We start from the raw sequence: 27,942 nt of genomic DNA on the forward strand, positions 1-27,942 counted from the left end.
AAAAGCGTAAAATCAAATAAATATACATCAATTACAATACAAATCAAACACTGTTAAGTAAATAAAAAATAATCTAATTTATTTAACACTTACAATACAAAACAATTACAAAACACAGTCACTTCCTCCCTCTTTTCTTAAAACCACCACCACCACCACCACCGCCACCCTTAATTTTCCTCCTGACACCGGTAGCTTCTTCAGTGTCGTCTCCATCATCACCTTTCCGTTTCTTCCCTTTCTTTTCGGTAAGATCTCTCTGTTCCATTTTCGCCATTCTCTGCGACTCGGCCACTCTTTCTTGGAGCGCCATCACTTCATCTTCCTCCGTTTTGTATAGTGGCAATTCCTTACCAATCAGCTGCTCTATCCTCTGATAGAGCTCAACATCATACTGGAATCAAACAAATTAAATTTACTAGCCAGTTTTGGGGTTGCAAACCGACAGTTCCAACTAGATTAGTTAAAATCAGTGGTAGTGACGAAACATTGACTAATATCATAGCATAAATCAATCCTATTGAATGCATCATTTTTGACATGAAATGAAACAGTTTTGATGTTCTGATTTAGTTTATTACCTGCGTGACGAAGGTTACGGATTTTCCAGAACGTCCAGCCCTGGCTGTTCGGCCCACTCGGTGAATGTAGTCTTTGCTGTGCATTGGGATGTCAAAGTTAATGACGATGTCCACGTGGGGAATGTCTAGACCTCTGCAAAAAAAAACATAAAACCTCAAACTAGTAATTCTCCAATCAGAAACTAGTTTTTATTGTTTAAGTTTGTGTTTAATTAGTGTACTAATTTATATTTTGCCGTAGACTAAATGAGGGCTTCCTAATGTATTTCGGCCGATTTAGTTGAAGGTAAACTCTAAGAGATGGCGCTAATACAGCTCGACATTGCAGACATAGTTGCCAACTTTTGCAGTATTTCCTATAATCCGCTTTCTTTTGCTATCCCATCTGAATTGCGTAAGAAAGCTTGATTTTTTCAAATAAATTTGAGTTAAATTACTCGTATTTTGAAAACTAAACAAAATAAAAATTTCTGGTTTGAGGTGTCGATAAAAAAAATTCCATTTATTTTAAAAGTCACAGGACTCTTTTTTAACGTCAAAACAGAATTCTGAAGGTCACGTGACAGTTTTTTTAGTTTTGAACTGATACATTAAATCACGTATCTATTTGTAAGATTTAAATGTAATTTTTAACGTCAAAACAGATCCTGAAGGTCACGTGACTCTTTTAAGATTAAAAATGGAATTTATAATGTCACATGACAGTTTTAAAGTCCAAATGTCATTTGAAGGATCACGTAATCGTTTTTCAGTTTAAACTGATATTTTTAAAGACACGTGACCCTCTTTACAGTGCAAATGGCCACGTGACAATTTTCAATTATTTTAGAACGTCAAAACGAAATCTTAAAGGTCACGTGACTGTTTTTGATGTCAAAGTATTATTTGAAGAATCACCCGACTCCTTATACTGTGCAAATGGTCACGTGACGATTTTCAAAAATTAAATATATTTTTAAAGGTCACGTGACTTTTTTTAATGTCAAACGGAAATCCTGAAGGTCACGTGACAGTAAATAGCGAAATAATGTTTAAAAGGGTCACTTGACCGTTTTTCAGTTTGAACTGAGATTTTTTAAATTACGTGACTCCTTTTAATGTGCAAATGGTCACGTGACGATTTTCAATACTCAAATTTAATTTTTTAGTCCACGTGACTCTTTTTTTAACTTCAAAACAGATCCTAGAGGTTATGTGACTCTTTTAAGATTAAAAATAGATTTTATAATGCAATTTCAATTAAAAACGTGTTCACTTCAAACCGGAATCCTAAAGGTAACGTGACTGTTTTAGATGTTAAAAATATTATTTGCAGCGTCACGTGACTCTTATTTAATGCCAAAACGGAACCCTGAAGATCACGTGACTGCAAATGACAAAATATTATTTGACGGGTCACGTGACTATTTTCAATAATTAAATTTAATTTTAAAGATTACGTGACCGTTTTTAGTTTTAAACTCTAAATCTCGCGACTAATTTTAAGGTACAAATGGTCACGTGACTGTTTTAAGATTAAACATGGAATTGATAATGTATTAACTATAAAATAACCCCCCTTGATGAATATTAAAAATAAACTAAAAATATAACAAAGTGAAACACAATAATTAAAGAAAACACACACGAAATCTGTTATTTTTGCCTAGAAACAAAACAAAAAATGTGATTTGTCTTTAATTTTCAGTTCCATTGCCATTCTTTGTCTATACTTATCACTTAGTCTGTGATTTTGCGGTTCAAATTATTGTCCTCTTACTATTTCAAAAAATTAGTTGTGTGAAAAAACTCACCTGCTGGCAACGTCGGTGGAAATCAAAATGGACCGATTCTTGGACTTGAATTTGGTAAGTGCCGCCAACCGTTTGTTCTGGGACATTTGACCGTGCAACGGTACCGCGGTAAAGCCCAAATTTCTCAACAGCAACGCCGTTCTGATGGTGTTGTTGCACGTCGAACAGAAAATCATAAAGCTGTTGCCCGCATTCTCGTTTAGAATGTGAACTAAGTAGACGTCCTAAAAAATTTCTCAAATAATCCACTGAATTCATGTTAATCAGATGTTAATTTGTTTTAAGTTTTTCGTTTTAGATTTTGCTAAAATGCGATGCAAAACTTGCTAAAGTGCAGATTTTGATTTTCTTATGGAATTCAGCTATTGCAACTTGATGAAATCTCATTATCATCTGAATACAAATAAACATTTACACTGTATTTAGAAAAAAAGTTTTTACAGCTAAAACTAAATATTTTAAAGTCCAGTTATCCAATAACCTAAAAAAACCACAAAATTCCGTACAGTCAGGGAGAAAAGTGCTGCCAAAGTTCGAACTGCCAGAAACACAGTTTGAAAAGACAGTCAGCGACAAAATCGTCTGTTAAACTCACTTGTAGTGAGAAAATGACAGTTTTAAGCACATTTTTGGAATCCTCATTAAATTTCTTATCCAATAACCTAAAAAAATTACAAAATTCGGTACAGTCAGGGAGAAAAGTGCTGCCAAAATTTGAACTGGCAAAAACACAGTTTGAAAAGACAGTCAGCGACAAAATCGTCTGTTAAACTCACTTGGAGTGAGAAAATGACAGTTTTATCCACATTTTTGGAATCCTCGTTAAATTTCCAATTCAGTTACTTGGAAAAACCGTATAAAATGTGGTACAGTCTGGGAGAAAAGCAGTGTCAAATTTTGAACTAAAAGAAACACATTTCGGAAGGACAGTCAGGGACAAAATCGCTGGTAAAACCCACTTCTAGTGAAAAAATGTTTGATTTAAGTTCATTTTTGGAATCCTCATTAAATTTCCTATCCACTAACCTAAAAAAACACTACCAAATTGAGTACAGTCAGAGAGAAAAACAGTGTCAAAGTTTGAACTAACAGAAACACAGTTTGAAAGGACAGTCAAGTACAAAATCGCCTGTAAAACCCATTTGTGGTGTGAAAATGACAGTTTTAAACACATTTTTGGAATCCTCATTAAATTTACAAAAACTCATCTACTTATATGCTAGTTGCATTAGCTTTGCATTAACTTTCATTTTACTTTTAACAATAAAGCTTTTGACACAACAAGATGTAACTGGATTACAAAAAAACCACAAGTTGGAAAACTTCTGTACAATGATTCCCATGACCAAACTAGTTGATTGACTTACCTTAAATTTAAGTGGAACAAAAATGTAATACTGCTGTAGCTTTTCTACTGTTTGATATTTAGTGGAAACTTCAACGCGCACTGGATCTTGCAGGCAAGCCCTCTGCAGCTTTTTTACTTTTTTTGTCATGGTGGCAGAGAACAAGAACGTTCTCCGTTCGCGCGGAATAACTTTGAGAATCTTATCAACTTCAGTTTCGAAATCCATGTTGAGTATTCTGTCCGCCTCATCCATCACCAGATATTTCAGAGCCCTAGGGCGTAAACCAGTAATTAACTAGTGTAACTTACTTAAAACACTCAGAAAATTGTAAAAAAAATAGTCAGAGGTAGTGACGAATTGTAGATAACTTTTCATAATCTAATCAATTCTTTTAGTGTATACATCATTGATTTCTTAAAACAAATATTGCCACACATTCAAGGTTGCAGTTTTGACTAACTTACCGTAAATTAAAACCTTTAGTGTTGGATAAATGATCAACCAGCCGACCAGGAGTAGCAATTATAATATGAGGCTTTTTGGCCAGCAGTAAAGCTTGAGAAGTCATGTCCATCCCACCCACTATTACCACACTTTTAACACCAATCTCAGATCCTAAACCAAAAACTCTATAGCAATAGTTAACTGAATAAAACAAAATAACTCACCTAAAGCTTCAAACTGTTCAGAGATTTGAAAAGCCAATTCTCTGGTTGGGGTAAGGATGAGAGCAAAATGCCTCTGTGGGTTTTCCAGGAGGGCCTGCAAAATTGGAAGGGCGAACGCCGCCGTTTTTCCTGAACCCGTCTCTGCCAGTCCAATGATGTCTTTGCCTTGGAGAGCAACTGGGATAGATTCTCGCTGAATTTTTGATGGAGCTTTCCATTTCAGTTGTTCACAGGCTTTGCAAAGAGCATCTACAAGACCCTACATGAATATGAATGAAAAAGTAAAAGAATAATGCACACCTAATTTGACCTGCACATGTGTACTATGCAGAACTGATGCAAATGCTACACTCCAATAGAATTCACAGATATTCTTATGAATATTGACAACATTTGGCAAAAACCAAAAACTTTATTTTGATGACTATGGATGAAAAAAATACAAAATTAGAAAAAGTGATTTAAGTAGGGTTCTAATCATTTTCATTACCTCACTGTTAATTTTAACAGAATTAAGGTAAATTCAAAAAATGTGCTTAGAAAATTGTGATATATGATATGTGTAAGTCCATGTTAGTTGCATCTTAGCAGTTAAAGGGGATTGTAAACAGATTTAAAATAAGATAATCTAAGCAGCCACATTGATGACCATGCTATGCTTTAAAATAACTGAGCATACTACCAACTTATAACTTATAACAAAATCTAAATTAACTTTTAATAGAAACATTTGTCTTACCAAATCTTTCCAGGTAACTGGGGGCTCCTCCAAACTCTCAGGCACCTTTTCAGGTTCTTCTGCCTTTTCAGCAACTGGGTTCTCCTCATTTTCGCTCGCACTATCTTCAGAGTCATTATCTAAAGCCATTTAATTCGGCTAGTAGTGTTACTTTTAAATAGGACGTCAACAAGTAGAAAGTAAAAATAAATCCCGATAAAAAAAAGAACTCACTTTTCAATTTACCACGTGCAACCAGTGATCCAGTGAAATCCAGTGAAGAGTGAAGTGACACTGAATTGAAGTGTGAAGTGAAGTCACAGTCAGTACTGTCTACTGTCACTTGTCAGTAGTTCACAAAATGACAGTAGCAATGTCAAAATTGACCGGATCCGTTTGGCAAAGAAAAATTATAAAACGAACGATTTACACAAAACACAATAGTCACAATAATGTAAATATAAACCTGAAAATTCTTGATATGTAATCTTTAGTAGCATTTAGTACTCTTTTATGTAGTGTGTAGAGTGGATGTCTATATTTTTCTGTGTTTGGGGGCTATCAAAAAAATACGTGGTTTTAACACCAACCGCAATAATCACTAAACACTCGTAGCCGGTGATCTAGTCAGATCCACTCTCATATTTCTTCCTGACTTGTCTTTTGTCTTGCTTCGCTACGTTCGCTTTTTGGTTGTCTCTCCTCGACAATCGACATCGATGAGTTGTTTTTCAACTTTAGCAGCTGAGAGCAGCTGAGATCTCGAGCTCGCAGAAGCCGTTTGCGCCTATCCTATAAGGTCCGTTTTCGTTTGCCGTAAAGTTCTATGACTCGAACGTGAACTGTGAAGAAGGAACGTACAAGAGAGCAAAAGCGAGACGGCGATCGTAGGCAAGGCAACTGGCAGTCGACGGTCCGATTTCCTGGTTCGCATTTTTCGGGTAAATTTTTCGTGTCCGAGGACATTTTTACGGTTTTGGTGCGGTTCCGGGATTGTTACAGGATCGGTCGGTCATGTCGAACGGCTTGTGATTTCATTGCGGGTTTGTTTTTGTGCGTCACTTTGACGCCGATTGTTTTTTTTTGAGTGATTTTCGTGGGTGACATGACAATTTAACCGGGGGGCAACATGGCCTCGACGTCCAATAATTTCGAGGCAAAGGTGCTCATGTCCAAGGGAAAGAGGGCCACAGCCGCCTACGTCCACGCGGACTGTGCCGCTGAACGCTATCCCCAGCACCTGAAAGAAGTACTTGACAACCTGCTCAATCCCATCAAGCCCATTGACGACTGGGAAACCATCGACTGGTGCAAATGGCTTATGGCTGGGGGGCGCACCCCCGACGAATTTGCGAGCACAGGTGGGTTGCCTCTGAATTATTCAATCTTGTGCTGTATATTGGCAAGCATTTGTCCTGGGTTAACCTTGTCAGTGGCCTTCATCAAATACACTGAGTCACCTCCAAATTTAAACAAGAAAACTGAAATGTGGGTACAGACTTACAGCTGGTTTTACAGGAAGCCCTAGTTAACAACTTTCTATTGTTAATGTAGCTATATTTTTAGTATACAGTTACTGGCATTAATTACATTTCAATTGGCAGTCAAATATTAAGCAGCTTAAGCACAGCAACCCTTTTGCAATTGAGCCTCACCTGAAACCAACTTAAACATAGACATAAAACCTAACCGAGGACCTAACTCAAAATTTAACTCCTAGGCAGGTCTAAAGACACTTTTCTGTCAGTTTTTAATTCTTCTTCCCCGTTCTTCCCCTTTATGTGTGGAGGTTTCTTCTTTTCATCATCATCAAAGCCTATGGGGTCAGGGGTGTGAAAATTGGATAGATGGCTTTGCAACATGAAAAACTTGAGAGCTGGCTCAAACTCTGTCTTATTGGATTTAGTCTTTGGCTAGCAACTAGCAACTTTTTGAAGGTTTTGTGTTGTGTTTTGATATTCTCTAAAAATCTTTGTCCTTGGGCTGCATTCCACAACAATGCTACAACTAGTTCCTGCTTCAGGCCATAAAATAAGGCTAAGAAAGAGGAACCAGGATTTAGGACTGTTTTTTAATCAAATATACAGCAAGTAGGGAAAGTTTTTTTGAAAGCTACAACTGATTTTCAGTAGATTATTCTACAAACCTCTTGAATTGTATTATAACTACTTAGGTCTATTTTTAAAATATGTTTCAAGATTTGTTCTGTGGTTCATCTGTGTTCGGTTACAATTGAGATGATAAAACTGATGAAAGATCCAATCCTGAATGCAGAATGCTCTCAGAAACAGTGAATTGTTAGTGTTTTGACTGTGGGTTTCTAAAAGGACATGTTACAGCCAAAATATCATTTCATTAACTATAATCAGTTAAAAACCTAGCCCTTATTAACAAATAAGTGGGTTATGAGTGCAAAACTCCCTCGAAAACTCTCAGCATAGTTTATGTCAAAATTATGTTGTTTGTTCAATAACAGATGGCATCTATCATTGAGATCCATTTTGTGTTTCACTTTTTTAACATTTCTTATCCTTGTGTGTTTTGTAGCTGAACTAAAATTGTTTTAGATTAACTGCTTAACCCTCCCCTGAACCTGATTTTTGGGTTACCAATCATATCGGTTAGTAAAAACCACACTGAAATCCTAGACTAGGTTGTGACTGTGACAGATTATGTGTAAAATGTCACAGTCAAATTAAAACCTAACCAAGGGTGCCCTTAAATACCTATATCACTACAATCCACCCTTAAAGTTATTACCATTTACAAAAATTCCTCTTGTTAGGTTAGGTTTAGGTTATTCACTTCCTCCAGTTTTTCTGTGGTTAAGCTTTCTTATATTCAAAAATCATGATGCAAATCTACCTAAAGATATATTATGAAGTATTTAAACTTGGGAGTAGGGTGTTAGCCTATTTGCCCACATGCTTATTCTATTTTTTAAGAATTTTCAATGGTTTTTTTGGATTGCCAAAAAAAAACGACATTTTTGTACCTTTAGAGTGGTAGGTATGTCTCGAGGTATGTACTATGTAGATAAAGACATACCTATTTAGAATAAGTCAAGGAATAAGTTATAAAATATAAAATCATCCTGCAATTTTTAGTTCCTTTATTAAAACAAAATAAATGAATCTGTACAATTTTGCATCATCATCTTATACTTTTTAAATCTAAATTGTAATCATGATTATTTTGAGCAGGTAAGAGACCCTAGTGAGAACCCTGGTGAATAGCTCTGTAAATTGGGATAGGACAGAAAGAAATAGGTTGCCAAATATTTCTACCTGTTCCCCTATACCATCATCAAAAGAATGATGACAACAAGGGAAAGTGGTTCGCCTAGGAACCACTTTCTTTTGGCGGCACGTCGCCGTAGGCGTCTGTTTAGTAAGTTTAAACAATAACAAAATGGGATGAACCCATTAACAACGGCGGCCGCCATGATGGATACCAAAAATCGATTCAATGGGAAGCCTCCCATCGTTTGTTGAGTTTGTTTACCCAACGCCGGCCGGTTTTTTGGCAAGGTCATTGTACCAGCCGGAGAGTACGCTGACTGAAAGGAAAAGGTATCGAAGGTAGCGTACCCACGTGGGTACTTGGGTCCCATATTGGGCGTTGCTTTTCGGTTGGTCTCTGTTATAAGGGTTTTTCAAAATGTTTACGCTCCTGGAAATTTACAACGATTCAACAACTTCAAGCTTGCTTACAAGGAAGTTCAGTGGCGCTCTCAAGCACAGACCCTAAATAATTACCTTTATTTCGCGGGAACGGTCTTAATTGCCCCGATGGCAACCGGTTTAAATTATGTTTAATTACATAACCTGAGCCGCGATGGCTACCAGCTGGAATAAATTGACGGCCATCGTCATTCCATTCAGTGCACATGCTCGTTGATTTCCTGCCCCTAATGTCGCTTAACCCCTTAATTTTTCTACGTTCGACTGTGTTCACAAATTGTATCAGAATTACATACACGCGCACAATTTGCATAAATCCAACAGTTTTAACTAACTGTACGCGATCTATTTCAATATGTATGTTTATTTATCCACCGTGTTACGTCATAATCTAGTTCCAACGTTTTTTTTTTTCTTTTTGCAAAATTATGCAATCCCTATGACTTGGAATATCTAATGCGAGTAAACAAGAACTTGATGGCGGAGGCTCGTGTAAGAGTGTATTTGCCTGTGACCCTGACTGAGGAATTTTTCCTTTTTATAAACACAAGATAAATTTGTATTGATTTTATATTCACACAACAGTAATCTAATTTGACCACTAAAAATGTTTTGCATTTTTGGAATGGAAGCCTAAAAGTTCACTTTTAATGGCGGCGTTAGCGGTTTTCGTTTTATACACAAACTATGCAGATGCAGTAAAAAATATGTTTTTTTTTTATTGTTTCCTGTAGTTGATTGCAAGTTGTAAGTGAAAAAAACAAAAAAGGGTTCATTCCTGATCCAGATATGTATAGATAGAGCTTTTTTATACACAATCAAGTCCAGTCTAAACAAATTGGTTAGAACATTTGTCCTGGAAAGTACAACACACAGCAAACTAGTTTAAACACTGTTCAATACAAGACAATCTGTAAATCCTTGAAACTAGGTAAGCAAAACTGGTAAATGGTTCTTATGTTATTACCAAGAACATTCATTCAAAATTATTTTTGTCACTCTCACAATGAAGAATGCTTTAAAATGAAACTCACATACCTGTGCATGTAACAAGTATCTAATAAGTTTACTGTACTAGAAAGCACTTGTACCTACCCTTGAGTATAGTTTTGGAGTAAAATTATCTCACTTCAAGTGTTAGTTAGATCCGGTTTTTTGTAAAGTAAAAAACTGACACGGTTGGGCTTTTTCCTGAATTGCTGTTACAATGTGGCTTGAAAAACTTATGAACGGCAGCAAACAAAAATAACTTACGTCAATAACCTCAAGTCTTGATTTTAAACCGTAAAAATTCATCTAATCCTCAAAAAACTCAATTTGCACAATACAAACAAACGCAAACTGTCACCACTATTTCCGATTTCCGCCATATTGGAATTTTTGACAAGCACTTTCTTGTATAGTAGGCGGTGATTGGCATTTGTAGCACACTGATTGTCATTTGTTTTTCATAATGGCGGCGACATTTTCCAAGGCCAACTATAACAAAAATAAAAAAAAACCTTTTTCTGTCCTATAGAAACTAAATAATACCAAATAATAGGATCATCAAGTACATAAATCATTCAAAAGGATTTTTTAAGCGGTTTCCAAAAATGCAAAAATTTAAGATGGCGGCCATAAGAATTTACAAAGTTATATCATCCATATCTGGGAAACAAATGATAGATTTTTTCTAATTACGTCATCGTGTTCTACGTAAAAAAGTGACTTAATAATGTTTTAGTTTCAAAACTCTCTTTGGCTTTGTTAAAGAGCAAATGTTTAAAATGCAGCCTCTGACATTTTCCCAATTTTCCGGAAAACGGAGAAAGATAAATTAATTTGGAAACCGAAAATAAGTTTGAAATAAAATTCTCTAAAACTTTCCCCTCTTAACCGACTCTGTAGCTCTTACGGTTACCGAGATCCCAATACATGTAGAATTGAGACAGTGGTGCTAACTAGATCCACTTGTCACCAGTTTTTCAAATGTTTAAAACACAGTTGCCAGCTTTTTTATTTTGATTTTTTGAATAGAAATATTAGAATACCGTCACCATTCAGGTTGTATCAAGTCTTGCGCTATTTCACACTTATTGCAACAATTTCAATCAACGCGCTACGTTTTTGCTTACAGTTTTTTTTTGTGTACATGTTAACACACCTTTTGAAAGATCCAAATCCAATTGAAGGTGCAAATTTAATACAATTAAAACGGCTCGAAATCGATTCGAATAAAACCTGCCGATTTTTCGTTCCACATAAAACGTATTAAATCGCAATGTGATATAACAAATCGCGTCCTTAGCGAAAATTCAGAGCGCTTGTCAGGGTCATTTAGGCTACGCGGACTAGATAATGCATCTCTTGGAACATAATTTTTTTTTCAAATGTCCCCGCAAATTACCAAAAGGTAGCCGACTCACTTGTATCTATGCATACACGTGCACTTTAATCCGTAGGTTATGTAGAAATAGTATCGCACATAAAGCAAAAACCTTGACCTATTAGGTTATTGGTAACAGGGTCGTTTAACTTGGTACATTATAGTTCATATTACACACTGATGGGTTATGGCCCGTGCAATCTGCAATCGGCAACACGAAACCATGCATGCGAAGTAAACGTTGCATTAGAGAAAATTCATTTAATTTTCTTCGCGTTAAAGCTGCCTGGAGTTTATGCTGACCGCTGTAAATAGCGTTTTTCTTTAGATTGGAGGATTAGGCAACCAGTTATACACGTGATCGGGAAGATACGCTCCGTTTTTGAAATAAATTTTATTCTTCAGTTAACAGTATAAAACAGTACCGGTTATTTATGGTTATGTTTTTATGTTAAGTTTTTGATTGATTGCATTATAACACGATTGTGCCACCGGTTTTACAATAATAAGAATATTACTTTAGTACAGCATAATCTCTTATCTATGGTAACTTTTATCCATAGGAACAATAAAAAAACAAGTGCAAACAACACAAAAACAAATTCTGAAAATAATGGATTTATTTACAGATTGCTCGATAGTAAAAAGGCCTCAGAGTGTTTATCACAATTTTTCGATGAAAAAGATTTTTTATAACTTGGTGAGGAGCCAAAATCTACGCGCGTGTTTTACAAAATTGTACTGCACATTGACATACAAATGCAGAGAAAAACAAAGATCAAGTTTGGAAAAATGTGTTTTGCCTCGATTTTTGACCTCTTTTCAACATTGGCACTGATGAAAAACTTGTTAGAGTAGCCTCTAATAACCTGTCAAAATTTGCTAAACTAAAATTTTCTTTTTTTGCATAGTTCGAGCTTATGACAACGCCACCACATGCGGTCTAGTGTGGACGCCAAACTTCGTGGCCTATAGATGTCGCACCTGCGGCATTTCCCCCTGCATGTCGCTGTGTACCGAGTGTTTCAAAAAAGGCAACCACCATCGGCACGACTTTAACATGTTTCTATCGCAAGCGGGTGGAGCTTGCGACTGCGGCGACACGTCTGTCATGAAGGAAACTGGGTATGCAGTTTTGATTAATCTCAACAAGTGAGGTTAGTTACGAGCGGTTTTCTCCAGGTTTTGTGATCGACATGGACCTAATAAAACATCAAGCAAAGGTTCGGCCCCCACTGACCTGATGTGTGTGGCCGAGGCAATGATGCCACGGATCATTCTCAGGCTGATCCAACACCTGCGCGAGTTCAGTTCTCCGGATAGCTTCAACGTTGCTATACGCGAAGCTGACTCGTATATCACCATGTTGTTGGATTTTAATAACATGGGAGGCCTAATGCGACGCGTTATGACCTCGGCCCTAACCAACCCCACTGTAAGTACTTAGGTTCTGTACGTTTTACCGCTAATAAAATGAGTTTTTTTGTAGAAGTACAAAGTACTGAACGAAATTCCTGAACACGCTGACACAGAGTATGCACAGTACTTAGTCGAGTCCAAGCATATCTACGAAGAAGCATTGAAGTCGCTGCCCAACCCGGACGATCCTGACGTCTCCGATGAGTTGAAGGATTGTCCCTCGCTGCAAAAAGATCTAGTGCACAAAACTTTTTTGGAGGAACTGGTGTTTTGGACCGTAAAGTTTGAATTTCCACAAAAGGTACATTGATGAAAATATTTTAGTTCAATTGGGCATTCTATCGATGTCTGTACTGTTCTCGCGGAATGAGTTTACCCGTTTGTCACAAAGACTACGTCATTTATAATCATATGAATCAAATCAAGTTTTCGCCAACAAACCTGTTGTGTTCATATTACAGAAAAGGGGGTGTCTAAAGCTTCGTCACGTTTAAAATTTTGCGTGTACTGTCAGTCAGAAAGTAGAGATCTTTGGCTGCAAATTTGCACTAAAACAACCTTACACCAAAGCAAATCAAAAATATCTTGACCGAAATAACATTTTTTATTTATGAGGTCTCCATTTGGATCATAAAATTCCGTCTAAATTCGCAGAGATGTATCACCAATATGTAGTATTTCTTTAACTTTAAGCTCTTGATTTAGGTTCTAAATTTTTATGAAAAATCTATAATGCAACCCAAAAATCTCAGTCTCTGGAAAGAATGAAACGTTAATGTTTCTTACAAAAATAGATATATTTTACTATTATTAACATACTATCCTTGTACATATCATATAATGTATTTCGAACGTCCATATTAATGCTTTCAGATAAATCAGTGGTCTTGGCTCGTCGATAACATATCGATTTACATTTTCTAGATGAGGAAATCATAAGATTACTTGCTTGCTTTTTCCGAATCGAATAAACAGTTTTGCGGGAAATTTTCAAAGCAGCTGCAACCTTCTAGTATCAAAAAAAATACATCAGTAAGAATATGTAAGGTCTTAAAATTTCTTATTTTCTTCCTGAACAGATGATAAAGCTTCTAAAGGTCCTCCATTAGTTTTTTCCAATTCAAAATATTCACAAAGGTTAAGAATTAACTGCTGGGCTTGTCTGTGGAGAATTTTTCCAGGAATTTTCTAAAAAAATACTGTAATAGTAAGTAATTCTGAATTTAGGAAAAACCAAATGGCTAAATAAAAACCATAATAGACACTCCCACTTTTTTTTCAAAACAGGTTAGTAATTGTGCCAATTTTGGTTAGATCGTGACAGCCGACATAAAAAAAATAAAAATATTAATAATAATATTATGAAAGTACTTACAGAATGTTAAAAGCGTAGAAACAATAGCTCTTAAAAGAACTGTGGTGGTGTGGTAAATAGAAAACTTTATAAATGATTAACAACACAAAGAAACGGAAAAGAATTAATAGTAAACAAATCAAATAAATTTCGATGGTTTTCAAACTGACAATGACTGAAATAGAAGCGCTAATCAGTAAATGTTTTTTTTGGAAGACATTCACTTAGATATTCACCCTTTCTGAAAGTGAACAATAGACAAGGATGAAGTCAATAATGCATGTCAACTTCTAAATCACAGGGGGATGACGCACGGGTAAAGTCCGCAAAAACAGTATAAATTCTACATTATCTTTTCATCTAATATCCTTACTTTCAGATTAATCTTTTTCGCAGGCTTTTTCTCTAATTTTTTATAGTTTTGGATATTTCTTATTCATTCAATTTGGTTATGTCTGGGAAAAAGTATTTTTAATTTTGTGGAATGCCTAAATACTCAATTACATTACTTACCACTCCAATATTTCCCAGAGACGAATGGTCTTCTGATTTTTTTTTAATTTCAGATCGTTTGTCTACTATTAAATATGTTACCGGACCCTGACTACAAAGAAGCTCTTACCAGGGCGTTTGTGCTCCACTACAGTCGCATCAGCATCATGCTGGAGAATAGCGGCGATCCAGACACTTTAAGCAACCGGGTTGTGCATGTCAGCGTTCAGCTGTTCAGTAACGAAAGTCTGGCGCTGCGAATGACTGAACAGCTCAATCTTTTACACGTCATGGTCGTGAGCTTAAAGAGTATGATGAGCAAGATTTTGATCAGAAACACTCTGCACTGTAAGATTTTATAGATTGATTGAACAAATAGTGATCGTTGAACTGTTTCAGACCAAGATGAGAACCACCACTACGTGGTTGACTGCGCCGAATCGGTAATGAAAAACCACTGCTACTGGCCATTGGTGAGCGATTTAAACAACGTGCTGTCGCACAGACCGGTCGCCTTGAAATTCATGGCCGATGACACATTATTAGAGATGTGGTTCACTTTTTTGGCCATGTTTCAAGGTAAGAAAAGATGTTGGTATTGCTGTTGTTCATCTCAACCAACTTATTAAACCGATGTTTCGTAAAGCACTTTATTCTTTACCTAGACTGAGTTGTAATTTGACTGTGACAAGTTAAGTGCAAAATATCACAGTCAAACTGAAATTTAGCCCAGGACGTCTTTGAATATGTTGGTGCAATCGGCTCTACACCATTTACATATGTAATTTAGAAAGCGTCAGTTGAATTTTAGAAACCACGTGATGGATTTTAGTATTATCATTTGTATTTCGGAAACGTTATTCAATATTAGAATAATAACTTTGATTTTAGAAATTGCATTTTAGAATAGTTTCTTGAATTTCAGAAAAGATCAGTTGGATTTTTGGCACGGTTATTTGTAATTTGGAAAATTAAGGTTGTATATCAGAAATCTTCATACTAACATTTGTAGTGAAAGGTAATTGTGCTGTCATTGTTACAAAATTATTAAAAGTTTTAGCAAATGAAGATATGCCAGTTCGGATGTAAATCTGGTATTCATTGACAAAGTTATTCTTGTTGGCGTTTTAAAAATGGACTAATAAAAACAAAGAAACATAATAAAATTCTGAAATTGAAATAACTTTTTTCAAAATACTGAAATACAACTCACGCTTTCTAAAATCAAATTTACGATACTGAAATACAATTTTTAAGTTCTGAGATGCAACTTATATTCTCTAAAATCCAAGTGATATTTTCTAACTAATAGTTTCTATGGTACAGGCATGAACGTGAATCAAAGGGAGCTGAATCAGCATATCGAATTCGAACCAAACACATATTATGCAGCGTTTAGTGCCGAACTAGAGGCCAGCGCTTACCCGATGTGGGCGCTTGTCACTCATTTGACTGACGAATCGACCGCGCATTTGACCAGGCGCGTGTTAAACGCCTGCATGAAGGAATGGTACGAATGGCTGAATATCACGATGTACCGCGGACCGATCGTGGTAAGTAACAGTGTTACCAAGATAGGAGAGTGAGCATATTGCTTTTCTTCAGGATACAAATGGTATAATTCCAATTGCGTTCGCATTTTGGTGGTTTCACTGGTTCTTTTCGTAGTTGAATAGAAGTGGTGTAGTATCAAAAACAACTTTAAACGACTCTGATGCAACAAGAAACTTTAGGATGCTAAAAAATCAGATGGACAGTGATGATTGTATGACTGAAAATTTAAATGGTGACCGACCCGGTATTTTTTGACATAACCTGAAGGCGAACTCTCTAACGAATAGCAAGGAAATTTCTTTGCTATCATAGAAAACCCTTCTCTATTGTAATATATGGTACTCTCTACGTTTCGATTGGCGAAGATCGGCACTCAACGTAGCTATTCGGGTTGTGCAAAATAGAAAGACCAAATGAGGTCTTGCTATGATTTTATCTCACTTGGGGCTACGAAATTTTATATTTGTCAATCTTTTTACATCTTCTAAAATTCAAATATTTTGTTTTTTAACTTTTAGGCCCGTCAGTGTCAACATTGCGTCAATAAGGTTGGGTTGGGGACCAATTGATTGTGTTTGCACCCCCCTTTCATTGTTTTTGAGTTTTTAGTAAAAGTGTTAATGCATCTATTAGTTGTTGTTTTTGAGGTGTAAGCGGTTCATGATGGAATGGTTGTGTTATGGCTATATGAGTTCCATCAACACATCCTAAAGTCCCATCCTACTTCCTTAACAAAATGCATAACAATTGGTAGCATGTTTACAAGGAACTGAGAAATATTAATGGTCTAATAAGAAACCGAAGACAGAACTAGAATAAATACAACAACAATAATGGGAACAAAACGGACTATTTTAGAATGCAAGCTTTGAAATACCTATATGATTAATTACTGAGAAAGAAAGCAAAAACCGTAGAATTATTCAAATTATTGTCATTGATACTTGTCATTAACCCTGAATACGAGGAAACAAGTAAAAGCCCTAGATTTATTACTAAAAATTAGTCAATGTTTTTAGGACCGATAGCTTCCCGTTTTCTGTTGACGGTGTCAGCCGAATGTGATAGAAAATAGCTTAGAGAGTACCAACAGTTAATAGAAAGAAATTTTCTTTCTTGTCTATTTCTATGCGTTTTCTATTTCCTACATCGTTACGGAGTTCGCCTCCTGTTTATTTATGATTTCTGCTGTGTAAATCATACCGCCAACTGGCCAATCACATTTGACCACTATTGCCAACTTAATTTGGAATCACTCCTCCTAGTTTTTAAAATGAGACAGAAACCTACAGTTGTACAAGTAAATATTGCTAAACATTCCGGTTGATGTTGCAAGTGATAACAAAGCAAACAGGATAGAACAGTTCGTGTCACCGAAAGAGACAGTAAGTTCAGACTTGTCTCTTGACAGTCCAACTGCTGATCAAACAATAGTCAGGTATATGAAATCATGCGAGTTGTCACAAAAACGGCCTCATGTACAGTGAACTGCTGCCAGAATTTATACTAAGGCTAGGAGCGCCCCATTAAAACAATGTCTTGCAAAGCAGTTATCGTCTTAACACAGATTTGGAGCGCTTATGCTCAGAAAAAAGCTGTCATTACGATTAGGAAAGTGACAATTCCACTAATGTACAAAAAATGCGTCATCAAAACACGGTTTGCTGTCGGCTAATAAGGAAGGAAGAGAGTTTGCTAGCGGATAAAAAAATCGGATAAATTTTGCTGTTGATTTCATCGTTTCCACGGATTTTCACTACACTTCTATTGTTGCAATGTCTCACCTTGAGGTTTTTGCTGGCACTGTCAATTTTGATGTTTGTTCTTATTGTTTTGGTTATGGCTCGCTTCGGATAGAGTTCTACTGCAAAAAATTAAAAGAACCAGAAAAATTTATTTCTGCCAGTACAAGGCAGTCGCAGTCTTATTATATTATTGATTATATTCATGGAATTGTCTTATCAAATACCATTTGAGCGCAGATTTTGAACAGGATAATTTTTCCGCTTGTCTTCTCATACTTTCTTTATGGTACAAAACTCGACCTGTTTGGCAAAATCACTCGAGCTACGCTCTCGTGATTTAGTTACAACAGGTCTCGTGCAGTTACACCAAAAAGAAAGTGTTCTAAGACAAGCACAAAAATTATCCGGCTAAATCTGAGCTCTTATGGTATTACCCCCGATTATTTTAAACAACTGGGATTTATTTTTCAATGAGTTACTGCCGTAATATGCAAATCCTATCCTTTGCATTGATGTTAAATTGTATAAATTTAGATAAAAATGAATTTCCAGGAGGACAGCATGCAGGTTTCGTTCCACCTACCCCTTCACCGATACCTGGCCGTGTTCTTGTGTCAAGGAGTCAAACAGGGTATTAGGATTGAGGAAATTCTACCGGGCAGCGATGCCGTATTAACGCTCCTCATCATGCATCCATTAAGAGTTCAGGTAAGTCGATCTTTGCACAAAATATTTCAAAAAATCATATATTACCGTGACACCTCACGTACAGTTTCTAATAAATAACGGGGGTGCTTTCTTGGTCGGGAAAACGCACGAGAATATTTTTGCTATAGTCGTACGTAATAATTTTTGGGGCTATAAAACCGCCGTAGCCGCCTTGGCCGCGATAGTACACCCCCGCCCCGCACAAGGGCACCGGTGGCTCGTTGCTGATTGGTTGAATGTCGAGGAACGGTACTGTGATTTGGGCGGCGTCTACGTCAATGTCCGTATGCGTGAATTCAACGTACGGATCCTCCGTGAAATAGTCCATTTCTGATGGAGGCGAATTAATCGGGATGTCTGCTTTATAAATCTCAATTTTGTTCCTAAAAAAATTTTTTCGTTACGATGTCAGATGCATAGTTTTACTTTAGACCAGCAAGAACTTTCTTGGACTTTGTAAATTAAGCAAAATAGCACATTTTCAATTATGAATAATGATATTAACCACTTACTTTCCGCCTTGTTCGTTGTAAATGTATTTCCCTTTGTTCTGGTAGACTATTCCGGTTTTCCAGTCGAATTCATTAGCGTATATTTGAAACCGTAATTTTCCGTCAATAAACTGGAATCGAACACCTAAAGGCAAAAGAAAATATTTTGTCATGTATTTTGATGCTATCACCTTATTTCACCAAAAATATAATAACATTAAACGTGTCGTCATATTCTAAGAATGTGTACTCCATATTAATATTGTTATTAAACTAACCTGTAACTATAGCATTGTTCTGCGTCAGTTCCAAGTCATCCAGCGCCATCTGTCGACTTTCGTATGTCATCGTGTAATAGTCTTTGTCATTGTACACTCTGGAATCGGTGATATTGTAGTCGTCCACAGGCACCCAACGTACGGTAGCGTTGTCAATGTAGCCGTACGGAAGCAGTTTTCCTTCCTGGATCTGTAGATGCATTATCCGGTTGTGTTTTACGAGTCTCAGTCCAGTTACGACCCTAAATTAGTTGCCAATTACAGTTACACCTTAGAGAGATAGTGATTTTAGTTATGTACTTGTTATTTTGTATGTCAGCCTGTACTAGTCTCAAGTTGACATATCTATCAGATTTTGGACCTTGTTCGTCGCACAAGCAGAAACAGTACGAACAGTGCACTAACCATCTCCACCAGCTGTTAATAGGTTTGGTCCAGCAGGTCGAGTTTCTTCCCAAAGTGTGACCGGTTTCGTATTTAACGTAGTCGTATCGTCTGCTGGGATTTTTCTGGAACGTCTTTGATTAGTGAAGTTGCCGTGGAGTTACAACAATTAGGGCAAACACCGAAGGGCAAATATCCATGTGACTCTCGAAGAATTGACAATTAAGCAAACGGCCATTGCAACGTTCAGTTTCTTTGCAGTACTTGCTGTCGCTGTCATAGCATCCTTGACTAAAAGTCGAATGGTACGTGGAACAGTCCTCTCTACAGCTACCACCCTTGCCCATATCCACCTCGTTCTGGATGTGTCCTTGCAGCAATCTGGTAAACTCGTCATAAGTTTTTCCTAAAAATTTATATTTAATATCACGTTGCTTGCAACACCTTTTTGAAACCTTTCTCGTGAGTTGCGGGGTCACATTTCCACAGTTCCTTAGGAACAATCTCCATTAACCCTCTAAACATTGAACTGGTTTCGTTGACACGTTTCTCAAACTGAGCTTTGGCCTCATCAGACAAAACGGTAAAGCTAGGGTCTAATTTGGAACGGGGAGTGATTCTGTTAGCCAGGTACGCAAATTGTATCATGGCGTAGCTCTTCAACCCATTCAAAGCGATCGAATTGTACAAGTTGTAGTAGATTTGCTGCGGCGATTGACTAGGTTGTCGGCAAGGGTAATGCTTCATCAATAGCTACAAAATAGTACAACTTAACACACAGTATAAACGTAAAAAACGTACCAACTTCAAGCACGTCTTTGGCCATGTTCTCGCTTCCGAATGTAAGGTTATAGACTTTGTTTACAGTGGCGTTAGCCCCGGTCTGGGGGTTCAGAATATCCCCGATAATGTCATCGATTCTGATGTTATCCTGGTGCAGTTTGTTTTTATCAGTCGATTTGCTGGATTCTATTCTGCAGTCTAGGAAACGTACGAATTTATCGTACAGATTTTCCATTTGCCTCACGTCCGCGTACAGGTAGAGATAGGGGTGGATTTTGCTGATTGGTTCAGTGCCCCTCAAAGTGTTTTTGGGCATCTATACAATTTCAGAATTTATTTATTTCGGCAAACATTATGAAAAGCCAGAGGGAATAACGATTAATAGGCTTTCCAAGAAAATATCAAGTTGAATTATAAAGACAAAATTTGTTACAAGATTTAACTTTTTCTTTGTTATTGATTTGCTTCAGTTCTTTCTTCTTATCATGAGATTTCTATGTATAATATTGAAATCTTCATACTTGTATAGTATTAAATATTAAATCTATTATTACTTAACAAAAACAAGTCCATAAGTTTTTTCTTGATACCTCAAAATATGTCTTGGGCAACATATTTTCTGGTTTCAGTTTTTAGAAGAGCATTTAAATTTAAGTTAAACAAAATGATTACTGATTCAGCTGACAAATTCGAACTTTATTTATTTAAATCATTTAAGCAGCATTTGGAGTTGTTAATCAAAGAAAACTTATTATGTCATTGGAGAACGTAGTTTTAACTGTCAAGTCAAAAACCAAGATCTAAATAGTGCTAAATCTAACCTACTTGTTTTAAAGCATCATCAAAGGTTTTAAATCGTCTGATCACGTAAAGCTCGGCATTTTGGACGCCGTAACCTCTCGGTACACGCCACAAAACGAATTGCCACAGTTTTCCTTCCAAATCCATTAAGTCCGTTCTCAGTTTGTCCACCAGGAGGTGCTCGCCGTCAGTTAGGGCCATCAACATTGCCCAAATAGCGCACCAAATTGAAAATCGTCTTGTCTCTTTCATTTTCTTTGTATTGTGGGACTTTCAAACAAAAGTCGATTTAACTTGATGAAAGTCGAGTAAACAACTGCAAACGATTAAAAGCGGACCGAGCAGCGATAAACCCTGGATTTTTATAGTGATAAATAGTGTAAGAAGACGATAAGTAAACAGCACGTTTATGATTGTGCTGGTTTAGTTCTGGGCTGTTGGTGATGTGACTATGTTTTAATTTTTCTACAATTAGCGAATAGAAAGTCCAGCCTAAAACTAACGTGGTTTAGTTTTTATTTTGTCTAGGATATTTCCTTCAGCAGGAAGTTCTATAAAAATATATTGTCAATGATTGAAAAGCGTAATTACTTAGTACTTAAGTACTTGATTCAAATCAAACAGAAAATACTAAAATAATATAACAAAATGATGATGATCTTTAATGTACAGAGGGCATCCAGATATTTTTATTCTTCAGAAACTGTAGTGAATAACGGTTGGTACTTAACAATCTGATGACGACAAGGGTTCCATTTCTCGGTAATATAGACCTTTTTAAAATTTACTTTGACATACAGAAAGATAGTTTCTGCGGTTTTTTGAATCATGTGAGCTTGTTACATTTTTTGGTTAGTACTTTTACACAAAAATCTGGTTTTACTATTAGAAATGTGTATTAAATACGGAAAAATTCACAAAAAATATTATGTACTCGAGACTATTTTTTTTTAAGGATCATCATCACTCCCAAACCTTTTATACTAATATTATTTATGACTAAGCGTGGGTATCTCGTTTCTAGAAAAAGTCCTTGTTTAAAAGCCTTCCGTAATTGTAGGTTTTAATTTTGGGCGCTATGAAACCCCCAAATCCCGAATTGCCTCTGTATACTATCCCAATTCCAGTTAAAGGTACGGGCGGGTCGGTCACCACCTCCTGCAGATCAATGAAAGGTATGGTGGTTTGGGCGGCATCTTTGTCAAAATCGGTGTGCGTGAATTGGACATATCTATGACGTTCGGTGTGTATTTTCGATCTAAAATCAGTTCTCACCGGCACATCTGGTTTGGTTATGTTGAGTATTATCCTAAATCAAATAGAGAATAGGTAACAAACTACTTTAGAATATATTTATAAGGTGTAATATCTCATCCACTGTAGGAAATAAACAGTAACTAACAAAGCGAAACTTCTTCGTCTTAACCCTATACAGGTGTGGTAAATCCAAAAGCGACCATAGGAAAACCGTGTAACGGACAGAGAAACGTAGGTATTTGCATGCGCGGGAGAAAGACAGAAAACAAAAAAAGTATCAAGTAGGCCATATTTGTAGCGCGCTGTTGCCAAACGCCGTGCGTAAGTTTGTCGAGGGTATTGAATACTTACGGCGTTTGGCAACAGCGCGCTAAAAATATGGCCTACTTGATATTTTTTTCGTTTTCTGTCTTTCTCCCGCGCATGCAATTACCTACGTTTCTCTGTCCTTTACACGGTTTTCCTATGGTCGCTTTTGGATTTACCACACCTGTATGTTAGTTGGGTGTAACAGAATTCTTACCTATTATCGATTTTCGTTGAATTCCTTAACAAAGGAGAAATATCTCCAGAGTACCAGTCGAATGGGTGCGAGCGCACCACCAGCTGGATCATGTCGTCGTATTTGCTAAAATATACACCTGCAATGTGTTGGTCGCGTTAAAGAACGTTATTATGCTGTGGGTGTGTTGTACATAGAAAATATTATTATTTGAGAAACTGTAATTGTCTTAACATTCATTGTTACCACTGAAGCCTAACTATAATAATTGCCAAAGAATAAGGTTGTAAACAGTGTTTTAGTGCTCAAATAGGGTAGCAGAAGAAGGTTATAGGTGAAGAGGTTAATATATAGAAGCTTGCATCGCTCTAAGTGAATAAGACAACATAGGTCATTTAGCTAAGTGTTAGAAGATTTGACTTGCAGATAGAAACAAGGAAATAATACTGAAAAAACCTAAACTTTAGTCTCATTGGCAAATGTTGCTCACCTGTTACAACGCGATTTTCATTCTCACCCTCGTCCACACTGATATCATCCAGGCCCATATTGCGACTCTCGAACTTCAAAGCGATGTAATCAGTTCCTTCAGTAATAGGTCCATTAGCGACGTCTGTTATTTTAAAATCATCCAGCGGTACCCATCGAACAGTTGATGGATCTATGCGACCGTAAGGAAGCAGTTTTCCCTGTTGAATTTGTAGATGGAGCATCCTGTTGTGTTTTTTGAACCGAATTCCTGTCACCACCCTACGAAAAATTGTGATGCTATGAGACCAAGTTTCTCTCAAATTCTCACTCAGTACATGTTGTTTCTAAAGTCGGATATTGATGGTCTCATGCTGATGTACCTGTCCGATCGGCTTCCTACCTCGTCGCACAGGCACATACAGTAGCTGCATCGCACAAACCAACGTAGCCAACTATTTACTGTTCGTCTTTCTGAACAGTACGTTTTTCTACCTAATGTTAATCCACTTTCGTAGGTCACAAATTCGTATCGCCTCACTGGGTTTTTCTGAACAGTGCAAATCTGGAGAAATCAGTTTTAGATATAAATAGGTACCTACCGAAATGCATATGGTGGCTTTCGGTTCCACAAACTTGCACGAAATCACATTGCCATTACATTTGGGGACTTTTTGGCAATATTCACTTCCTTGTTCGTGGCACGTGACACTTGTGGTCCTTTTTATAAAAGTGTAGTCGTCGCATGTTCTTGTACAGGTGGAGCTGTAGCTCATGTCCACTTCGTTTTCGATGTGACCTTGCAACAGTCTGGTGAATTGGTCGTAGTTTACTCCTAAAATAAACAAATATTGAATATCTGGTTGCCTGAACAAACTTTACAGCCGACAATTCTTTGCTTTTCGTTGATTATAAGAAATCAACGATAAGCAGAGACAACCATTCATCCGACATCCGACAGTTGGTCACCATGACCACTTCCTTCAGACAGACTGACACATGTTAACGAATTTGCAGAAAAAGCATGGTAGCTATAACAATTTTTTTGTTACCTTTGATGAAACCGTTTGGGTCGCATTTCACGATCTCCCGACTTTTGTCAATTTGTTGTAATCGACCAGAAGCAGTTTGCATCCATTCCTTATAAGCGTTCCTGGTGAAAATCGTGTCACTGTCGATAATCGCTGAAATTACTATTAGTATTATTAAGACTGTGACTAATCACGCATAATTGTTAACGTTAAGACGAACCATACCTGTGTCATTTGTGTTGCCTAGAAATTTGACCATGTGGGTTATTTGCAGCAGAATGTAAGCTTTGAGCTGGCTGAGTGCCAACAGGTTGTAGAAGTTATAGTAGAGTTGTTGAGCTGATTGCGGTACGTTCTCACAGGAGTAAGAGTTTATGCTGGTAAACTGAAAATCGATAGTCTATAAGACTATAACTACCACATTCACCAATATGTTATCAAGTTGATGTCTAACAGTCCGTTGGTTGTTATGAAAAAACGTGAAAAACCATTGAATAACAGATTGTTAATCTTAGCGCAGTTTTATAAGAGTTTGGTGAATGTGTCCATAAGAATTGAAAGATCAACAAACTGACATTATTTTGCATGAACTGTTACAAAAATTGGATTACTAACCCGATTCAAATCATCGATAAAGCTGTCTCTTCCTTTGTATAAAATGTCCTGAATGCGAGACATGACTGCGTTTACCCCGTTTTCGGCGTTTGTGACGTCTTCAAACAATCCATCGAACTGACATAATCTGTTCTTTTGCAGGCATTTATTACGATCTCGATTATATTTGCTGTACGTGGCGTTGATCAGTACGAGCTCCCTCTGTAACTCCATGAACTTCTTGATAGCACGTAGTGGTTCGACGCCGTAAATCAGCTGTTGGGGCAACTACAGATTTAAATTTGTTGTAATAATTCAAAATTATTTTTGTTTTAGACGATACCTTGTTCAAGTTTTGTTTGTCAAAACTGGCCATTTTTTGCAAAAGGTGCTTCACTTCTTGATTCGCGGTTTGATGCGAGACATAAATGTAGTTTTTCCAGTAGTGCCACAAATTGTCTTCGATGGTTATGAATTCCATTCGATATTTATCGATTTGTATTGAAAATTCCCAGCACGATGAAACGTGAAAAAACCACCATAACAACAGTAGGGTATTTTTGGTCATGTCGTTTTTAGCTTAATTAGGCACACGCAGAAGAAGAAACAAAAATTTTTAATACATGTTTTGTTAAATTGTCTTGAATTACGTTGCTCCTATTCAGAGGTTTTACGACTAGTTTGCAGATAATATAAGACTCAGTTTATATCTACTTTATCAACCAAAGGGAATCCCCATGTTAGCTTAACCATTTTTGTTACCTGAAAGTTTACAACATTTTAGGGTTTATTACAAACTTTTTCGGGTCTTAAGTCAACTAAAATATTTATCTATTTGCTTTGCTACTTACGTTAACAGAGATGTTTTCGTATCACATATGCATTTAATCAAATATTTATTAGTTTTTTTTTAATGTTCCCAAGCTTTTTCAATGTATTAGTTATTGATAAGTTCACGCTTATGCAACTCGCTTTTTCTAAGGGATTGCAAATAAATCCAATTAATTGTTAATTCAATTATGCTAGTCAGTTTTTATCAAGGAGTTTTTCTAAAAAAAATAGAAATTATGCAACACAGCATTTTATTGTTTACTCTTTAGTTTCTAACTATCAAGGCACTTTTTTTTTGCGTACAATTCGAAGATGTAGCGTCATTTGTTTGTGTTTTTGCATAATCGAAACTGGCTTATATTTCTTTTTTTTAACGATATGTTGATTGATACCATTAACACGTTCCTAACATAAAAATGAATGTTAGTCTTTTTCGACTAAAAGACTTGGTTCACATGAATCCGGAACATATGCGGACAGCGGAAAATCTGTCCGTCTATCCGGACCGGATTGCATATTTTGATATTTTCCGCCCGTAAACGTCATAATCATGACATTCATGACAGGGACAGAAAACAAAATTAATAATTAATTAAATAATTGATTTTGTCCAAAGTTACCCCATTTTGTGGGATTCTAAGCACCCTCAACACAAGGATAATAATGCCTTGAAGAAGACTTGGCTTCAGATTGCCAATCGAATGAAAACAATAGGTATTCGGTACAGTCAGAGAGAAAAGCGCTGTCAAAGTTTGAACTGCCAGAAACACAGTTTGGAAAGACAGTCAGCGACAAAATCGTCTGTTAAACTCACTTGGAGTGAGAAAATGACAGTTTTAAGCACATTTTTGGAATCCTCATTAAATTTCTTATCCAATAACCTAAAAAAAATCACAAAATTCGGTACAGTCAGGGAGAAAAGTGCTGCCAAAGTTTGAACTGGCAGAAACACAGTTTGAAAAGACAGTCAGCGACAAAATCGTCTGTTAAACTCACTTGGAGTGAGAAAATGACAGTTTTATTCACATTTTTGGAATCCTTATTAAGTTTCCTATCTACTAACCTAAAAAAACACTAAAAAATCGAGTATAGTCAGTTAGAAAAACAGTGTCAAAGTTTGAACTGCCAGAAACACAGTTTGAAAGGACAGTCAGAGACAAAATCGCCTGTAAAACCCACTTGGAATGAGAAAATGACAGTTTTAAGCACATTTTTGGAATCCTCGTTAAATTTTCTATTCAGTTACTTGGAAAAACCGTATAAAATGTGGTACAGTCTGGGAGAAAAGCAGTGTCAAATTTTGAACTAAAAGAAACACAGTTCGGAAGGACAGTCAGGGACAAAATCGCACTTCTAGGCAGAAAATGTTTGATTTAAGTACATTTTTGGAATCCTCATTAAATTTCCTATTCAATAGCCAAAAAAAACAAAAAACATATCGGTACAGTCATGGTGAAAAATGGTGTCAAAGTTTGAATTGTTAGAAACACAGTTTGAAAGGACAGTCAAGGACAAAATCGCCTGTAAATCCCATTTGTGGTGTGAAAATGACAGTTTTAAGCACATTTTTGGAATCCTCATTAAATTTCCTATCCACTAACCTAAAAAAACACTACCAAATTGAGTACAGTCATAGAGAAAAACAGTGTCAAAGTTTGAACTAACAGAAACACCGTTTGAAACGACAGTCAAGGACAAAATCGCCTGTAAAACCCACTTGTAGTGTGAAAATGACAGTTTTAAACACATTTTTGGAATCCTTATTAAATTTCCTATCCAATAGCCTAAAAAAACACTAAAAAATCGAATATAGTCAGTTAGAAAAACAGTGTCAAAGTTTGAACTGCCAGAAACACAGTTTGAAAGGACAGTCAGAGACAAAATCGCCTGTAAAACCCACTTGGAATGAGAAAATGACAGTTTTAAGCACATTTTTGGAATCCTCGTTAAATTTTCTATTCAGTTACTTGGAAAAACCGTATAAAATGTGGTACAGTCTGGGAGAAAAGCAGTGTCAAATTTTGAACTAAAAGAAACACAGTTCGGAAGGACAGTCAGGGACAAAATCGCACTTCTAGGCAGAAAATGTT

The 27,942-nt window shown here is 36.5% G+C and overlaps 4 protein-coding genes and 1 long non-coding RNA gene across 9 annotated transcripts in view; 1 reads left to right on the forward strand and 4 right to left on the reverse strand.

The window, feature by feature from the left end:
• Positions 1 to 58: 58 nt before the first annotated feature.
• pths (probable ATP-dependent RNA helicase DDX47) lies at positions 59 to 5,486 on the reverse strand. 3 transcript variants are annotated; one of them, XM_081988622.1, is made up of 8 exons: positions 5,344 to 5,486; positions 5,131 to 5,280; positions 4,392 to 4,650; positions 4,188 to 4,338; positions 3,742 to 3,994; positions 2,375 to 2,598; positions 582 to 714; positions 59 to 394 (listed from the first exon to the last, which is right to left on the reverse strand). In XM_081988622.1, the coding sequence occupies exons 2-8, from the start codon at positions 5,257 to 5,259 to the stop codon at positions 119 to 121; spliced, it is 1,425 nt and encodes a 474-aa protein (XP_081844748.1). In that variant the 5' UTR covers positions 5,260 to 5,280; positions 5,344 to 5,486; the 3' UTR covers positions 59 to 118. The 3 variants fall into 3 exon arrangements, with proteins under 3 accessions (XP_081844748.1, XP_081844786.1, XP_081844668.1); XM_081988660.1 differs by having other exon boundaries at positions 5,131 to 5,268; positions 5,344 to 5,452; XM_081988542.1 differs by having other exon boundaries at positions 5,131 to 5,397.
• A 222-nt stretch (positions 5,487 to 5,708) lies between these two features.
• Ubr3 (Ubr3 ubiquitin ligase) overlaps positions 5,709 to 27,942 on the forward strand; it is a 56,049-nt gene continuing 33,815 nt past the window's right edge. Inside the window, exons 1-8 of the mRNA XM_081987612.1 lie at positions 5,709 to 6,470; positions 12,072 to 12,285; positions 12,343 to 12,595; positions 12,650 to 12,880; positions 14,500 to 14,773; positions 14,825 to 15,004; positions 15,752 to 15,978; positions 18,277 to 18,432. Coding sequence (XP_081843738.1) covers positions 6,239 to 6,470; positions 12,072 to 12,285; positions 12,343 to 12,595; positions 12,650 to 12,880; positions 14,500 to 14,773; positions 14,825 to 15,004; positions 15,752 to 15,978; positions 18,277 to 18,432 — 1,767 coding nt within the window. The 5' untranslated portion in view covers positions 5,709 to 6,238. The remainder of the gene's footprint in view (positions 6,471 to 12,071; positions 12,286 to 12,342; positions 12,596 to 12,649; positions 12,881 to 14,499; positions 14,774 to 14,824; positions 15,005 to 15,751; positions 15,979 to 18,276; positions 18,433 to 27,942) is intronic.
• Positions 8,205 to 9,300, reverse strand: LOC145736810 (uncharacterized). Its single transcript, XR_014180123.1, has 2 exons — positions 8,868 to 9,300; positions 8,205 to 8,781 (listed from the first exon to the last, which is right to left on the reverse strand). It is a non-coding gene; the product is annotated as an uncharacterized LOC145736810 (long non-coding RNA).
• On the reverse strand, positions 18,457 to 21,458 carry LOC145734488 (uncharacterized). Its single transcript, XM_081987937.1, has 8 exons — positions 21,194 to 21,458; positions 20,391 to 20,684; positions 20,041 to 20,338; positions 19,768 to 19,991; positions 19,502 to 19,710; positions 19,202 to 19,443; positions 18,945 to 19,068; positions 18,457 to 18,815 (listed from the first exon to the last, which is right to left on the reverse strand). Exons 1-8 carry the CDS (start codon positions 21,419 to 21,421, stop codon positions 18,500 to 18,502), a joined length of 1,935 nt encoding a protein of 644 aa, XP_081844063.1. The 5' UTR covers positions 21,422 to 21,458; the 3' UTR covers positions 18,457 to 18,499.
• LOC145734554 (uncharacterized) lies at positions 21,663 to 26,056 on the reverse strand. 3 transcript variants are annotated; one of them, XM_081988198.1, is made up of 9 exons: positions 25,365 to 26,056; positions 25,043 to 25,297; positions 24,653 to 24,812; positions 24,449 to 24,589; positions 23,999 to 24,231; positions 23,735 to 23,946; positions 23,419 to 23,678; positions 22,950 to 23,067; positions 21,663 to 22,478 (listed from the first exon to the last, which is right to left on the reverse strand). In XM_081988198.1, the coding sequence occupies exons 1-9, from the start codon at positions 25,587 to 25,589 to the stop codon at positions 22,190 to 22,192; spliced, it is 1,893 nt and encodes a 630-aa protein (XP_081844324.1). In that variant the 5' UTR covers positions 25,590 to 26,056; the 3' UTR covers positions 21,663 to 22,189. The 3 variants fall into 3 exon arrangements, with proteins under 3 accessions (XP_081844324.1, XP_081844183.1, XP_081844249.1); XM_081988057.1 differs by having other exon boundaries at positions 25,043 to 25,309; positions 25,365 to 26,037; XM_081988123.1 differs by having other exon boundaries at positions 24,449 to 24,580; positions 25,043 to 25,309; positions 25,365 to 26,025.

The sequence above is a fragment of the Ips typographus genome, linkage group LG1 (genome assembly GCF_016097725.1).
Source record: "Ips typographus isolate SLU linkage group LG1, UJ_Ityp_2.0, whole genome shotgun sequence".
NCBI lineage: Eukaryota > Metazoa > Arthropoda > Insecta > Coleoptera > Curculionidae > Ips > Ips typographus.

Coding starts and splice junctions, on each gene's coding strand:
- pths (XM_081988622.1), bottom strand. CDS start 5,259: ATGGCTTTAGATAATGACTCTGAAGATAGTGCGAGCGAAAATGAGGAG. Junction 3,995..4,187: donor ACTAAAGGTTTTAATTTACG/GTAAGTTAGTCA, acceptor TTTACGCCCTAG/GGCTCTGAAATATCTGGTGA. Junction 2,599..3,741: donor TTGTTCCACTTAAATTTAAG/GTAAGTCAATCA, acceptor GAAATTTTTTAG/GACGTCTACTTAGTTCACAT.
- LOC145734488 (XM_081987937.1), bottom strand. CDS start 21,421: ATGAAAGAGACAAGACGATTTTCAATTTGGTGCGCTATTTGGGCAATG. Junction 20,685..21,193: donor TTGATGATGCTTTAAAACAA/GTAGGTTAGATT, acceptor GAAATTGTATAG/ATGCCCAAAAACACTTTGAG. Junction 19,711..19,767: donor ACATGGATATTTGCCCTTCG/GTGTTTGCCCTA, acceptor AAGACGTTCCAG/AAAAATCCCAGCAGACGATA.
- LOC145734554 (XM_081988057.1), bottom strand. CDS start 25,589: ATGACCAAAAATACCCTACTGTTGTTATGGTGGTTTTTTCACGTTTCA. Junction 25,310..25,364: donor ACAAACAAAACTTGAACAAG/GTATCGTCTAAA, acceptor TTAAATCTGTAG/TTGCCCCAACAGCTGATTTA. Junction 22,479..22,949: donor TCAACGAAAATCGATAATAG/GTAAGAATTCTG, acceptor TATTTGATTTAG/GATAATACTCAACATAACCA.